The sequence below is a fragment of the Gopherus evgoodei genome, chromosome 2 (assembly GCF_007399415.2).
Source record: "Gopherus evgoodei ecotype Sinaloan lineage chromosome 2, rGopEvg1_v1.p, whole genome shotgun sequence".
Taxonomy (NCBI): domain Eukaryota; kingdom Metazoa; phylum Chordata; order Testudines; family Testudinidae; genus Gopherus; species Gopherus evgoodei.
The window spans coordinates 40118611-40133561 of record NC_044323.1 but is presented as its reverse complement, the minus strand read 5'-3'; the positions used below and the strand labels follow the sequence as shown (position 1 = coordinate 40133561).

General features: G+C 40.4%; 1 protein-coding gene across 2 annotated transcripts in view; it reads left to right on the top strand.

Moving 5' to 3' along the window:
- STAM (signal transducing adaptor molecule) overlaps positions 1-14951 on the top strand; it is a 76623-nt gene that overhangs the window by 46352 nt on the left and 15320 nt on the right. For both annotated transcript variants that reach the window (XM_030550437.1, XM_030550438.1), the window contains exons 7-10: positions 2958-3150; positions 6464-6558; positions 8529-8617; positions 10391-10478. In XM_030550437.1, the coding sequence (XP_030406297.1) occupies positions 2958-3150; positions 6464-6558; positions 8529-8617; positions 10391-10478 (465 nt within the window). The remainder of the gene's footprint in view (positions 1-2957; positions 3151-6463; positions 6559-8528; positions 8618-10390; positions 10479-14951) is intronic.

Genomic DNA, 14951 nt, shown 5'->3' with positions numbered 1-14951 from the left:
ATGGGAGCTGTGGGGGCAGCACTTGGGGCAGGGGAAGCGTGCGGAGCCCCCTGGCTGTCCCTGTGTGTAGGAGTTGGTGGGGGGACATGCCGTTGTTTCCGGTAGCCACGTGGAGACATGGAACACGCAGAGCGGAACAAGCTCCGGACCCTGCTACCAGGCGGGAGCTCGAAGACCGGATTAAAACAACTGAAGGGCCGGATGCAAGGTAGCAGGGTCTAATTCTTGTGAAATCTCCATGAGATAAAATGTTATTTAAAAACCGAACCAATATATTTCATGATCGGGATGCTTCAGTCTACATTCTCTGGATACAGCCTGGTTAATCGCAGTTACAAAGTGCAGAGACAATGGCAAGTGTAAAATTACAATCTTTTTCTGTTTTATTAGAATTGCATAACTGCTTGGCTAGAGAGGGGGTGGAGTGGTGGCAGATAGTGCCCTTGGATGCAAAAGACTTTAAAAACGATTTCAGGCCTTTCACATTTTGAAGGACATAACATTTCTTATGGTGGTGCCCTATTGCTAAAGGAAGATATTATTCCAAGGAGTTAGTGGGAAACCTGCAGTGTATTAAAACATATAGTGACTGAACAGCACATCTGTGAGTGGAGTGGGCTAGTCAGCTACTGAGGTGGCCCTTGGAAATATGCCCTTTCCTGCAATGTGACTGCATATCGAGAGTTTCTGCTTCAGGAAAAGTTTGCAACTATCAATAATCAGGATTGAGTCAGAGTCCATGAGAGAATTAACAGGATGCAGCATTAGTTCACACAGAGCTTACCCTGATGTTGCTGCATGCAGACTTCTACAGCCTTCCTCTTCCCCATCCCTGGCACAGTTCTGGACAAAAAATATCATCCTACTTGTACTTGGGAGAAATAATTTTGTGACTCACAGACAGCATGGACGATCTCTAACTGAAATGGACTAGATTTGGAAATAGAAGACAGTTTCCGAAAAACACACACAAGCAGTTCACTTTTTCCAGGTGGCTCCACAGATGGTTCAGCGATTACAGTGTGGCAAATTTCAAGCTCTTACTACTGAAAGGAAAACATGACTGACCCTGGCAAACATCTGTGACTTTACAGTTTAAAAAAAAGTTTAAAGCAGGTTTTTTACTGTTTTCAATTCCCGATTTCCATCTTGAACTCCGTGTGGTGGTGGGTGGGGGAGTGGAGGGAGGGAAGGAGATTTCAAAGTGCTCTGAAACAATCTGCCATTAGTAGGTACATGGTGCCAGCCAGGGCTTCTCATAACTTGTGCATTGGTTCACAGAGCAGAAATCCCTTCCATTATTGTAGTAATAAACTTCTACTTGGAGTCAGAAACTTAAGACGTTCTGGGGAGGCTTTGGTCTCCACCACCTTTTCTGCAGGCTCGCAGTGGGATGTTCCTCGGGGTGGGGGAGGATGAAAAAGCTGTTTGGAGTAGGAACCTAGAATTCGCTGTTAATTCTGTTCCACAGCCTTCTTTGTGATTGGTTTCATAAACAGAGTCACCTGCTGCTGGCTCCCATCAGTCCCCATGCTGGATTCAGGGACAAGCAGGGCACCATTCTGGCTGACCAGATCGTCATGCACCATGGTTGACTCTTTGCTGGATGCAGTGCCCAGCACTCAGTCAAACTCCTGATAAAACAGCCATGACATTGGTGAATTGCCCAAGATGTGGTTCTTGTCTCTCGTCTTCTGGTACTCACTCTTCAATCTCTTAATACGCTCCCTGCACTGATCACATCTGGAAAATCTGCAAAGCTAGCCAGCCTTTTAGCTCTTTGCTGGGACACATGGTCATTACTGGTACTTTTGCTGAAGTCCACAGTTTTAGTGGCCTTGCACTAGAGTCTCACCAAAATCAGGCTGTGCTCCCATGGTCGTGAAGCAGCACAATTTACAAAGGGCTTGTTCTGTTTGGTATCCACTGCAAACTCAGAAGTCTGTCCGATAGTGTGCTTGCAGCTCAGTGATCAGAAGAGAATAGGTAATGTTGACTCACAAAGCTGGTGCTGTATGCTAAAAGAGAGGGGGTGGGGTGGCTTCTGTTTTCATTTGAGTTGATTGGAGATTGTTGAGATAGAGAGACAGAGGAAGTCGGCCCTTGGAATTGTGGGATACTTCTGGAGGACTCCCAGGACACTAGTCAAGCAAGGCTGCGTCTACACTGCAAAGCAATAGGGTTCAAACTCTGAGTGTCCTGTCTTGACTTGGGCTGGGACCCTGAGTCCGAGCCCTGGGTTGTCATAATTTCAGTGAAGATAGAAGGGGGGTTAGGCTTGAACTTTGATTTAAGCCTTGGCTTATGTTGCAGTGTAGACATGCTATATGACTAAGCAGGTTAGCAAAGGATATATAGATTATTTGTATTTATTGTATGTATAAAGTTTTTGCACTAGTAGTTGGTGGACATTTCTGACCTTTAACAGATGACAGCTTCAAGGATTTTTGTATTACCAAATGTAACTTGTAATCATAAACTGTTAAAAGTGGATTTTTTAAAATAGCAATATATTTATTTTCTTTTTTAACACTCCAAGCAGCTTGTATTAAGAATTTTAAATTAAATTTACATGTGTCCAAAGAAAAATATTCATTGAGTTGCAAATGTTTGGATCAAACCCACAGGTACATAAACCTATGGGAAAAACTCCCCCTGACTCCTTTGGACTGGGGCCTTTATGTTTAGTATTAAGTACTGATCCTGTTCCCATTGAATGCTATAGTAAAGCTCTCATTGACTTCACCTCGAGCAAGATTTTGCCCACTAGCTTTAAGATGATGAAAGTTAGTATCTTTGCTCAGTGTAGTTAATTCTGAACAAAGGGAAAAAATTGTGTATTGTGCGACAAATGCAGAGTTACACTACAAAACTAGCATAGAGTAAAATATACAAATTGTTACACCTGCCCCTTTTTGTATCTGTGACTTTTAAAGGAAATTATTTACTTTTTGTAGCCATTGAATTGTCTTTAAAAGAACAAAGACCACAGCAAACAACACTTTCCAGTTTGTATCCAAGCACGTCAAGCCTCTTAACGAACCACAAACATGAGGGCCGAAAGGTTCGCGCAATCTATGATTTTGAAGCTGCTGAAGATAATGAATTAACATTTAAGGCTGGAGAACTTATAACTGTACTTGATGACAGGTAACTTACATAAAAGTTCACAAGTAATGCATGCTAGAAGTACATTTCTCAGACAAATGTTGAATATTAAAATAAATTCTAAATCCTCAAACTCTATAGTTACTATATTTTTGACAACGCTAGTTAGTATAATCTACATTACAATCATGTATAATGTTGTGATCATATATTGCACTACTCCAATGCTGGTATGCTTTTATTCCTCTATTGGAGGTTTATTGTTTCTCAGGATTGGATTTTATTTTCCTCAATCAGTTTGCTTTAATTATAATGTTTGTAGACCTGCTTCTGAGGAAGAAATAGATCCAGGATGTAGCTATTTCGAAGTTCTTGGATATCTTCCAGTTTGTTTAGCGAAAAAGTTTTTATTCTACCCAAATTTAAATTTTCCAAGAGCAATGTCAGTGCTAATGAATAGTAATTATTAGAATTGTTTGACTATTTCATATTTATACTATGGTAGCATCTAGAGGCCCCAAGCAGGTTCAGTGCTCCATTGTGCTGTGTGCAGTATAAACATAACAAGTCCCTGTTCTAAACACCTTATTCTCTTGTTGTTAAAATTTAAATGTCCAAAATTAAGTAGTACTATCAATGAGCAGCATTTATCTTTAATTCTTATTTTAATTCATAGGGCAACAAGTAACTTTTCTTCTCTAGGGAACATTTGCTTTCTAATCAGAGTGGCTGGTTTTCCTTTTTTTATCCAAACACAAACACATACACTTATCCTCAAAACTCTTTGGGTTACTGTCTTTCTGCTTCCCTGCTGTTTGTTTGGCATTTGTACTACTGATCTAACTAGTAGGTTTTTCACTGTTTTCAGTTGTACTACTATTTCTTGCTTTCTAGGTTCACAAATTGTGCAGTTTGCATAATTCGCAAATTATGGTCACATTCCATTCTCTCTTAGACATCCTATCTGTTTTATATGGTCTGTTGTATACCATCACTGAAAAGTGCAGGAGCATACAGGATTCCTAGGGAGAAGTAAATCTGTTTTTGTTAAATATTGAGCTGTGTTCTAAGATTTTTCATTTATTCTTGACATAGTTAGGCCTTACCTACACTTAAAAGTTTTGTTGCTGTTGCTACACCTGCAAAGCCCTTTTAGTGTTGAGTAGCAAAAAAGTGCGTTTGCAGGTAGAGCTTATTTTGCTCGCCAATCCAGAATAAGATATACCAGCAAAAGTACTTTTTTGCTGATATAACTGCCTGTATAGTCGGGCTTTTGCTGGTCTAGATATGTTGTGTGTGTTTAGGATTGTTTGGGGTTTTTTTGGTTCATTTATTTATTTATTTTATGAACAACACTAATTCACATAGCTATGCTGCTAAATCTTTTAAGTATAGACTTGGCCTAAATTGAATGGGATGATGAGATTTTAAAATCTTACTAGTATATAGGGCACTGATTTTCTAAAAATGCCATATATATATCACTGAAATGGTAATTTAAAAAAAAAACCATACACTTCACTCTCTAGACATTTGTTATAACAATAAATGAGACACTAATCACTGGTTGTCTAATTCGTATTTTAAAAAATTGTCTCATCTACATTCTCTAAGCACGTGTACAGGTTTTAAACTAGTAACTAAACAAAAACATTTTACAGATTGGTTTAGTGCCAACAGAGAACTCTGCCTCAAACTATCAAGTTTTTCTAATCGGTTATTAATCACAGGAAATCCCCTGTGCCTCTGGTATTATGTAAGTAGTAAAACTTAACTAACAGCTCAATATTGAATAAAAACAGACACAACTTTCTTTCTCCAGTGACTGTGCTGGAATCTCTCAGCAATGCAGGAAGTCTGTCGTGAGGATGCAATATGGAGAGTAGAAAAAACCTAAACAGGAGGTTGGGATTCCCTCTGACACCTTTTACACTCGGTTTATCCAGAACACCTTGTCCAGTTCAGAGAGAACACTCCATCCAGTTCTCTGGGACCCAAAACCCCCAGTTTGACTTTGGATTTCATCATTCAGGTTCCTTTATTTGTCATACAGCAAAGCTATGTTGAGTTGATCATACTCAAGCCTAGGGCTAGGTATAGGGCATACCATACATCCAAAGTTACACAGGCAACTTCTTCCTATACATACATTTACACATTACATTGTATTTGCTATACATTAAATCACACTTTTTTTTGGATTGGCTTTGTTACTTTGCAGGAACCAACCCCTGTACAGCATGCTCTGTCCATGTGCTGTTCACATGGAACCTGATCTTTACATTCCAGGTTTATCTTGGCTAACGTCAGGATGTTGCTGCTTATTCTAGCTATTACAGACATCCTGATTCCAGCATACTTTGTGTCAAGTCCCTATTTACAACTTAATCTTCCATTCACCTTCCCTATTATGCCCACTAAGAAATGAGGCAAATTACTTATGTCAAGCCAAGCCTATCCAGTAATACCATCTGAAAACTCCCTGTATTTATTTTACAATTTGGCTATTTATATGAAGGTTGGAAAGTTCTGTTTTCTTTAAAATGTTGTTGATCAACTATATAAACATAGCCTTTCGAGAAAGAAGAAATAGTGGAATACACAAAGATTTAGTTAATTAACTAATATGAATATACAATGCGGACCAAAGACTACCTTTCTGGCTTCTGCAGTACTCAGCAAAATATCTGGCTTCCTGCCCCTATATATAGGGTTTGATCCTTCAAGATGCCAATTACTTTCCACTCCCATTGGTATTGTCTAGCACTTTGCAGGATCGAAGCCCTTAATGCAGAAGCTTAAAATCAGTACAGAAACAAAAATGTTAGAATTGTCATACCAAGTTAGATCAGTGGCCCTTTCAGTCTAATATCCTGTCTCTGGCATTGTCCATTACCAGCTGATTCAGAAGGTGCAAGAAATCCTGCATCAAGTAGTTAAGGAATAACCTGCCCATCAGAAAAAGTTTCTTACTAATCCATGTCAGTTGGGGGTTGACTTCCATCTTTTAGAGGAAGAGAAACTTTCATGTTCTTAAACTCTTCTAACCCTTTAATCCTTACTATAATTATGGATGTATCTATATAAATATTCAGTCCTTTGGGGATTCTTGCTAAGTTCTTATCTTAACGTTTCTGACAGGATATTGTGAAAAAAGAGAGGCATGTGACATCCATAAAAAGCTTTTGGAACTATCAGGTTGCTCATACTCAATATTTGGACACATACGTTAGAACCCCATGTTTAAATTAACTTATTTTCATGTTGAATGTTTTTGTTTAAATATCTTACATTTTTTCTTGAATTATGCTGTAATGTAGAGCATTTTATATAAAAACTATTTTTTAATCTTCAGCGATCCAAACTGGTGGAAAGGTGAAACTCACCAAGGAATAGGATTATTTCCCTCTAATTTTGTAACAGCTGACCTTACTGCTGAACCAGAAATGAGTGAGTAACACTATGTTCATGCTGAAGAATATTTATACAACACAATGCACCCAATATTTGTTTTGGTATTTTTAGTCTGCGCATACAGTGGTATTAGCACCATTAAAAATGAGAAATAAACCATTCTGAATCTATTCCAAGCAAAATAATAATAATCTCAATAAAGTTCAGCATAGAGCCTCCAAACCTAATGTTCTTGTCTACATCTAGGTCAATGTAGATATGACTTTTTATAATCTGTCACTTCAGTAAGAGACTTGTAAGTTCTTGTCCACCGAGGACCCTGCCACCAGAGCGTTCTGCTCTGAGACACAAGTAGGCAATTCTCACTATTAGCGTGGAATGCCCAGCTGTTAAAGAGGGACTACTAAGCTATAAGATGCAGATACTAGCATCGAGGACCCTACAGATAGATGAAGATAGGACTCAGAATCCTACAGCCAATAATGTGGGCAACCCTTCCTTCCTAGATACTCTGCAGAGACAGGTACAGCTATACCCGGGCTTGAGGTTTATTCTTGTAAAAGGGATCTCCCATTCAAAGGACTTTGTCTGCCCGATCTGCTTATGAGCATGTGTGTCCACGCTTTGGACTTCAGAGTCACTCATGCTTTCATAGAGGGCATGAAAACATCATAGTCGAACCAACGGACTATGTGAAGAAGAAGAGTTCTCCCAGGAAGTCTGTTTCCCTTCAGACATTTTCATTAACGTATACCCACATTATTCTACTTTGTAGTTCATTTATAAGGTTAGAGATACAGCAATGGTTTATGCGGAACCAAGGATCCTCTGCTGCATCCTTACAAACAGTAGTGGTATCTACCTGTCTTAGAGAACTATTCTGTAAATGATCCTTGATCCTACGAAAAAAATAAAAATTACAATTAAAGCTTACTGGGGCAGTGACTGGGATGAAAGTAGAAAAGGCTAGAGCTCCAGCAGAAGAAATCTGCGAATTGACCATTGCTTCTACCTTTCATAATTTCAAACACTTTCCCTCCAAGAATTCTAAGGTGCAACTTTCAGTTGGAAACCATTCAATGCTGTGGCTGAAGTTAAAGTAAAAACAAATCAGCTGTAACACTCTTGTTTGTGAAGGTCCTTTTTTCATTTTTTTGCCCTATTGGGTCTGCTCTGACACCTTCACAAAAGTATAGGATTGGTGGACATGTACTGGATGAAAGGAACAATTTGCTGTTTTAGTTCTTTTAGCAGAAATAACATCCTTCAGTCTGACCCTCTTTGAGCACTTAAGTAAAAAGAATAAATGTTTAATATTTAATAAGACTTTCAGGGTGACAAACTATAAATTTAAATCTGATTTAATTTTTCATTAGACTTATCGGTGGGTTTGTTAGGTTGGGTACTTTTGTTACCTTTGACAAATTCATGTTGAGATGGGAGTGGATGCAACCAAGCAATGTTTTTTTTGTTTTTTTTTAAGTATGCATGTTGGTGCACTTGTTCATGCTCAGACACACACATCAGCAACCTTAATAGATGGTGCCACCATCCTATTTTATATATCTGTAGATCAATCTATATATAAAATTATAAAATATGGCTTACTTCTAAGGAGTTATTGATAAAGCAAGAATTTTCCTCTGCACTTTCACATCAGGGTATCTGTTTACTTACATTCACTTGGAGGACATTCCAGCTCTTAAAAAAGGCCTTGGGTAGAATTTTCAGAAGCGCCGAAGTCCTATCTTCAAAAGTGATCGACCCTTGTCTGTAAATGCTTAGTAATAAGATTACAAATATAAATATGTGCCGGGAGGTTCAGTTTTGTTTTTCAGAAAACAAATCTTTCAATTGCTTAAACTTTGTTTCTTTTTTCAGTTTCAAGTTTACAATGTGTTTCAACCGCCAAATAATTTAAATGGCAGACAAAATGTTTTCAGCGTAACATTTTATTTTTGCAGTTGGGATTTACTTTTTTTTTAAAAAGTCCATGTGTTTTACAGTGAAAACGGAGAAGAAAACAGTACAGTTCAGTGATGAAGTTCAAGTAGAGACAATAGAACCTGAGCCTGAACCAGTTTATATTGATGAAGTACGTACAGTAAAAATATTGATTTCAGCATTTAATACATCTAAACCAATGGTGTCCAAGCTCCTCAGTCCAAGGGCCAAAAATATTCTGAAATATCAAGGGGACCACAATCTAGAAGGGGAGAGGCACTTCAGACTTGCCATTTTTATTTAATATTATTATTTTTTTTTACACTTCTGCAGGCCTTTTTCCCCCACTCACTTCTCTCATATGTTCTTATTAAATTGAATTAGGAGCAGCTTCCAACTTGGGTTCCTAGCACCAAACTGTAGGTTCAGACTGCAGATTTCACTTTCAAATTGGGCTTCCTTTTCTCAATTCTACTTTTATTGTCCCATCTCTCAGAAATACCATATCCTGGCCCCCTTCTCCAGCATGTCCCCTGTGTAAACACTGTCTTCTGCCCCAGTCTCTGAAGGAACTTTTTCTTTCATTACCCAGGAATCTTAGCCTTGCCTCATCATAAACAGCCTCAAGGATTCAGGCCATCTTTCCTTCAGCACCAAGAACACACACTGGCCCCAGATCTTTCCTTCCTTCTCTCTGTTCTTCAGGAATACCCTTGCTCTCCAAAATCCCTCCAAAATCTCTCTCATCCTTCTGACCCTTCCCCAAATTTAAGTTACTGAGGCCCTACAACTCTCCTAATATCAATTGCACCTCTCCCTAATTCTGGGAGCCCCCGCTGCTATTGCATTTGTGCTGTGCTGCTGTTGAGCTGCTTGCTTGTTCCCTTTCCATTCTGCTCTTGGGAAGACTGTGTGGTTCCAGCCTTCTGCTTTCTCACTATATGTTGCTTTCCTCTTAGAACGTGCCTTATGGGCAAAAGAGGTGTGTGTTTAAATTGAGTTAGCTTAACACAGTTAACATGGCTTCTGGCATGTTAAACTACATCTTAGTGTGGCTTTTCAACTGTACTGAGCTAACATGATTGAAAAGCACACCTTTTTGCCCATCAAGATGAGACTGTAAAGGCCAGGCAGCTCAGCACCTGCTTTGCTCTTAGCTTTCTCCTTCCCTTCCTTTATTTAGGTACTTATGGACTACTAGTTATACTTTCAAAATATGGCGTATAGCTCCAGCTATATATGTATTAAATATTTATGCATTTCTTTTAGCGTTCTTACTATGTGCACTTTGTAGATACTTATGTATCCCACTAGGTGGTAGCATTGCTTATGTAATTGAAGTAGAATGAAAAGTAGAAGCTGCTTATAAAATAAAATTCTGAGGAATGACTTTTATATATGATGGACATTCTACATTTCATATTATTAAACCATTTTTGTCATATTCTTTGCTTCTCCTTTTTAATTCTCTATGACTTTCTTTAAAGTTACATTTACTTTGTGTGCAGTTGAAACTTTCAGATGGATAACCATCTCCTGGGAAATAAGAAACTCAATGGAAACTTCTTAAAATAACACTCTTTCAGGAGAGTAAATGGAGCATTCTTGCTCCTTTTGTGCTGTTAGGGGCTTTTTTTTTATTATTATTTTTATTTTTTTTGGAGGGGATGTGTTTGGCCCTTTGGTAATTACCATTATTAGCAATGAAAATCTTACATAAAGGCTCATACTGTTGTTCATATCTGCTGAAACGAAGGGTGTTGTTAATGCTGGTAGAGTCCTTATCTTAGAGGATCAGAAAGAACATTGTGGGGGGGGGGGGCAGGGGTCGAGACATAAAGGAATATTGCATTACAGTAATCTTATACCATCCAGTGTAAAACCCAGCTATTTTCCCATACTAATTCTCTCATTTTCATTATAGGATAAAATGGACCAACTGTTACAGATGTTACAAAGTGCAGATCCAACTGATGATCAGCCGGACCTCCCAGAGCTGCTTCATCTTGAAGGTAAGGTAACTTTGTTCTCTTTTTTTGAATGATTGTCCACATGAATTTCACTGTGATGAACTTTAGACTCAGCCTCTTAAGGGCCAGAAGCCTGAAAAGGCCAGGCCACCGGAGGTTCCCTGATTGCTACTAATTGCCAAGACCGCTCCTCTATATTCTCAGATTGCATTTCTGTTGGTACCTGCACTGCTGGGTGCCCCAACACCCAAAGCAAACACTGCACTAAGTGACTTAACTGTGGGCCCGGTTCTGGAGTCACCTCTTCTTTGCAGGATTCAATGTGGTGATATCCATTCAACCAGCTTCTGAGATATCGGTACATCAAGTTAAGGAGGTATCCCCAGTACTACCATCTCCTCTCCAAATACAGGGCACTCCCAATAGAATGGCTTTTCTGATACACTTCCTCCTTTTCTTTCTCATCTCCCACTCATCCATTTTCCCCTTCTTGGGTAGCACAATTGGAGTCAGAAAGGGATTCTAGAGAAGATTTCATGAGGTAGCAGGAAGAGGCTTGGGACCCATAGGCTTACAGCCCTGTTGGTAGTCCCCCCTCCTCCATCCCTCACTGTTCCCAACTAGCGCAGCCTTAGGTCCTAGCAGGAGGAAAACGAGGAGAAGAACACCTACTCCCCTATGTGACTTTCCTTCCCAGGTAAGGCAATAAACTCCTACATCTGCCTCAGTGGATGACTTCACAGTGTTCCAGGACCTTGTTAGGCACATAACAGAGACCCAGGATATTTTCTAGATAGATAGATATGTAGGTCAGGCAAAACCACAAACTTTTGTACGTCTTACACCCTTCCACACACTGCAGGGTCCCCATGCCAAAAAACTTGTGCCATGCAACAGCATCTATCCCAACCACAAAGCAAGGTGACGGGGCTATTGGGTCCCTCGTAAGGGATCAGAATATTTTTACTCCCATCCAGTTCTGAGTTCTCTTGTAGTGGTTGCTGTTCAAGGAGGGTAAAAAGAGGGACCTTCCAAATCCGTGTTGAGGGAGAAGAACCTAAATAAATTAGACTTATGTGGGCATAAGGTATTTTTTGTAAGCCAGTTTCCAGATGCAGATGTCTAACTGTCAGGCCGTTCTTTCTGAGTATTGCTTCTTAAACTGGGATACTTCATCTCAGTTAGTACACTATCTTCCAAAGAAATATCAAAAGAAGATGAAAACCATCAGACAGAGGGACAGTTGATTGCCTGCATTTCCTTACAATCTTATGAATCTGACATCACAGCTTGTAATATGGCCATGGTGGGTGGGGAGGCAGGGGGCTTCCTGATTCCAGTACTCAGGTATCCCCAGGGAGGTCCAAACAGCGATTAAGGATCTTCCCTTTGAAGGCAATGAACTTTTTATTCTAGGTCTGATGTGGCCCTCCAAGAGTGGCTTTTTTTTGTTTGGGCCTTTATGTGAAAGGAACAAGCACATCAATAATCCTCCTTCACACAGTCTTCTTTTTCTGCCTGATACTATCGTCAGTCCCCAGAGGACCTTGTAGCTGCCAAGGAGAAGACACAGAGACTCAACCAGACATGATCCTCTGCCTCATCCTCTTCTGCCCCATAATCTGTGGCTTCCGCCAGACAGCAGGTTTGATGCCAATGTCAAGAGCCTGACAACCATTCAAGGATCTTTTTCTTCCTTCTCCTCTTGGTAGCTGTCTCTTATTTCAATCAGCCTGGACTGGGATCACCTCAAACCAGTGGGCCCTGGAGATTGTAAAGGAGTATTCTGTCCAGTTCCAGTCCTTTTCTACCTTTTTCTCACTACTTTCCTGTCTCTTTTCAGGACCTCTTCTCAAAAGATAGTATTAAAGCTAGCAGTAGATTCCCTTCTACAACCAGGAGCAGTGGAGGAGGTCACCTTAAAATTTTCTCATCCCAGAGAAGAAAGGGAGATGACATTCCTTCACAGACCTTTAATGTCTCAGATTCATCCACTGTTTTAAGTTTAGGATGTTGACTAGCCTCCATAATTCCATTTTAAGGTTCTCAAGACTGTTCGTGGCTCTTGACCTGCAAGATGCTTATCTCCACATTCATTCATCCAGCCTGCAGAAAATACCTCCGATTACACGTAAGAACATCTTCCCTACAGTGGGTCCTGCCCAAAGATCTTCCACTGCACCAAGATTATACACCAAGTGTTTGGCCATTGTGGCAGCTAATTTAAGGAGACCAGAGATCCAGGTCTAATAATACTTCAACTGGCTGATGTCATGAGGAAGATCACACCAACATGTGACCAACTTGATTTGAAAACCTTAAAGCTCTTCCCTCAGTACCCTACATACTTACTCCAACTAGAAGCATAGAGTTCATAGGAGCAGTGTTAGATTCTAGGTCAGGAAGAGTTTGGCTTTCACAGGAAAGATTCCAAACTATAGTGAACCTCATCAACTAACTTGAAGCTCATCCAAGAACATCAGTGAAATCAGGCCTTAAACTGCTGAGACTCATGGCCTCATGCACTTACATGATGCACTTCACCTACATTGCATGCAAGGGTGGTTGAAACTGATATATATATACACACACACACCAAGCAGGTGACACATGGATCTGATCACAGTTCCACAAGAAGTCCTCTCTTTGTTCTGCTGGTGGCAAAAAAGTTTCTCTACACCTCTACCTACTAAGAGTGGTGATGGGGTTCATGTAGATCACCTTCATATTCAGCATCTCTTCAATATACTTGACTCCGCATAAATGCCCTAGAGTTCAGAGCCATCTGCCTGAGCAAAGCTTTCCTCTCTCTTTTCCAGGGATCCACAATCCAATTACTGACAGACAACACCACAACTATGCTTTATCATTAGAAAAGGTGGAGTGAGATCATCCCCACTCTGTCAGGAACTTATGCAACTCTGGAGTTGGTGCATTCCAAATCAGATCACACCAGTGGCTCTACACCTTCCTAGCCTTCCCAACACCTTTCAAAATCAACTCAGTGACAGTTTTCAGACAGCCACAAGGGGTCTCAGAAAGGCTCAGTCCTGTAGAAAATTTTCACATGTGGGGATACAAAGAAATAGGTTTGTTTTCCTCCACACCAGTAAAACAAGTAAGGCATGACCCAGCACTGATGATTGATAGTCCCAGCATGGACTAAGCGGTTCTGGCACTTGAATCTGATGACTCTTTCAGGCCAGTCACCTTGCCTGCTCACAGAACAATGGCTGTATCCAGATGCAAAATCTGACTCTCTTAGCTTAGATGCTGGCTAGATGACATTCATTGAAGGAAGCTGTTCAGCTGAAATTCAGAACGTTGTGCTCCAAAGCAAGAAAGCATCACTCCAACCGATTTATAAAGCTAAATAGAAGAGATTTCCTATTTGTACATCTCCGCACCAGCTGTCTCCCTTGACAGCACCCATTTCAGTAATATTGGAATGCTTATTGGCCCTGAAACTATACAGGTCCATCTAGCAGAAATGTCTGCACATCACCCTTCCATCCAAGGGTTATACTGTGTTTTTTCCCTCCCTTCACTGGTAAGGACCCCATTCATGTTTTTTCTCCCTGTTTGGGAGATCCCTCACTCTAGGGACTTCCGCTTTACTCTGCGCTGGTTAGGCCTCAACTGGAGTATTGTGTCCAGTTCTGGGCACCGCATTTCAAGAAAGATGTGGAGAAATTGGAGAGGGTCCAGAGAAGAGCAACAAGAATGATTAAAGGTCTTGAGAACATGACCTATGAAGGAAGGTTGAAGGAATTGGGTTTGTTTAGTTTGGAAAAGAGAAGACTGAGAGGGGACCTGATATCAGTTTTCAGGTATCTAAAAGGGTGTCATCAGGAGGAGGGAGAAAACTTGTTCACCTTAGCCTCCAATGATAGAACAAGAAGCAATGGGCTTAAACTGCAGCAAGGGAGATTTAGGTTGGACATTAGGAAAAAGTTCCTAACTGTCAGGGTAGTCAAACACTGGAATAAATTGCCTAGGGAAGTTGTGGAATCTCCATCGCTGGAGATATTTAAGAGTAGGTTAGATAAATGTCTATTAGGGATGGTCTAGACAGTATTTGGTCCTGCCATGAGGGCAGGGGACTGGACTCGATGACCTCTCGAGGTCCCTTCCAGTCCTAGAGTCTATGAGTCTATGAGTCTATAATATAGTTGATGGAAGTGTCCTGTCCCCCCTGCGCACGCGCGCACACACACACACTTCGAACTCTTAGTACTATGTGTCTGTTTCACTTCTCTATGAGGACAGACTTTTAGTAACCATTACATCAGGTTAGAGGGTAGGTGAAATTCAGGCCCTCGTTGTAGGTATGCCTTACAATATTTCATAAGAACAAGGTTTCTCTCCATCCTCATCCCAAGTTCCTGCCCAAGAGTATTTCAGATTTCTATGTGAACCCACATACTTGTCTCCCAGCTTTCTTCTCCAAGTCTCATTCACTGTTAGGGAAAACTACACTTCAGGCACTTGGTATACTAAGGTCACTGTCTTTTT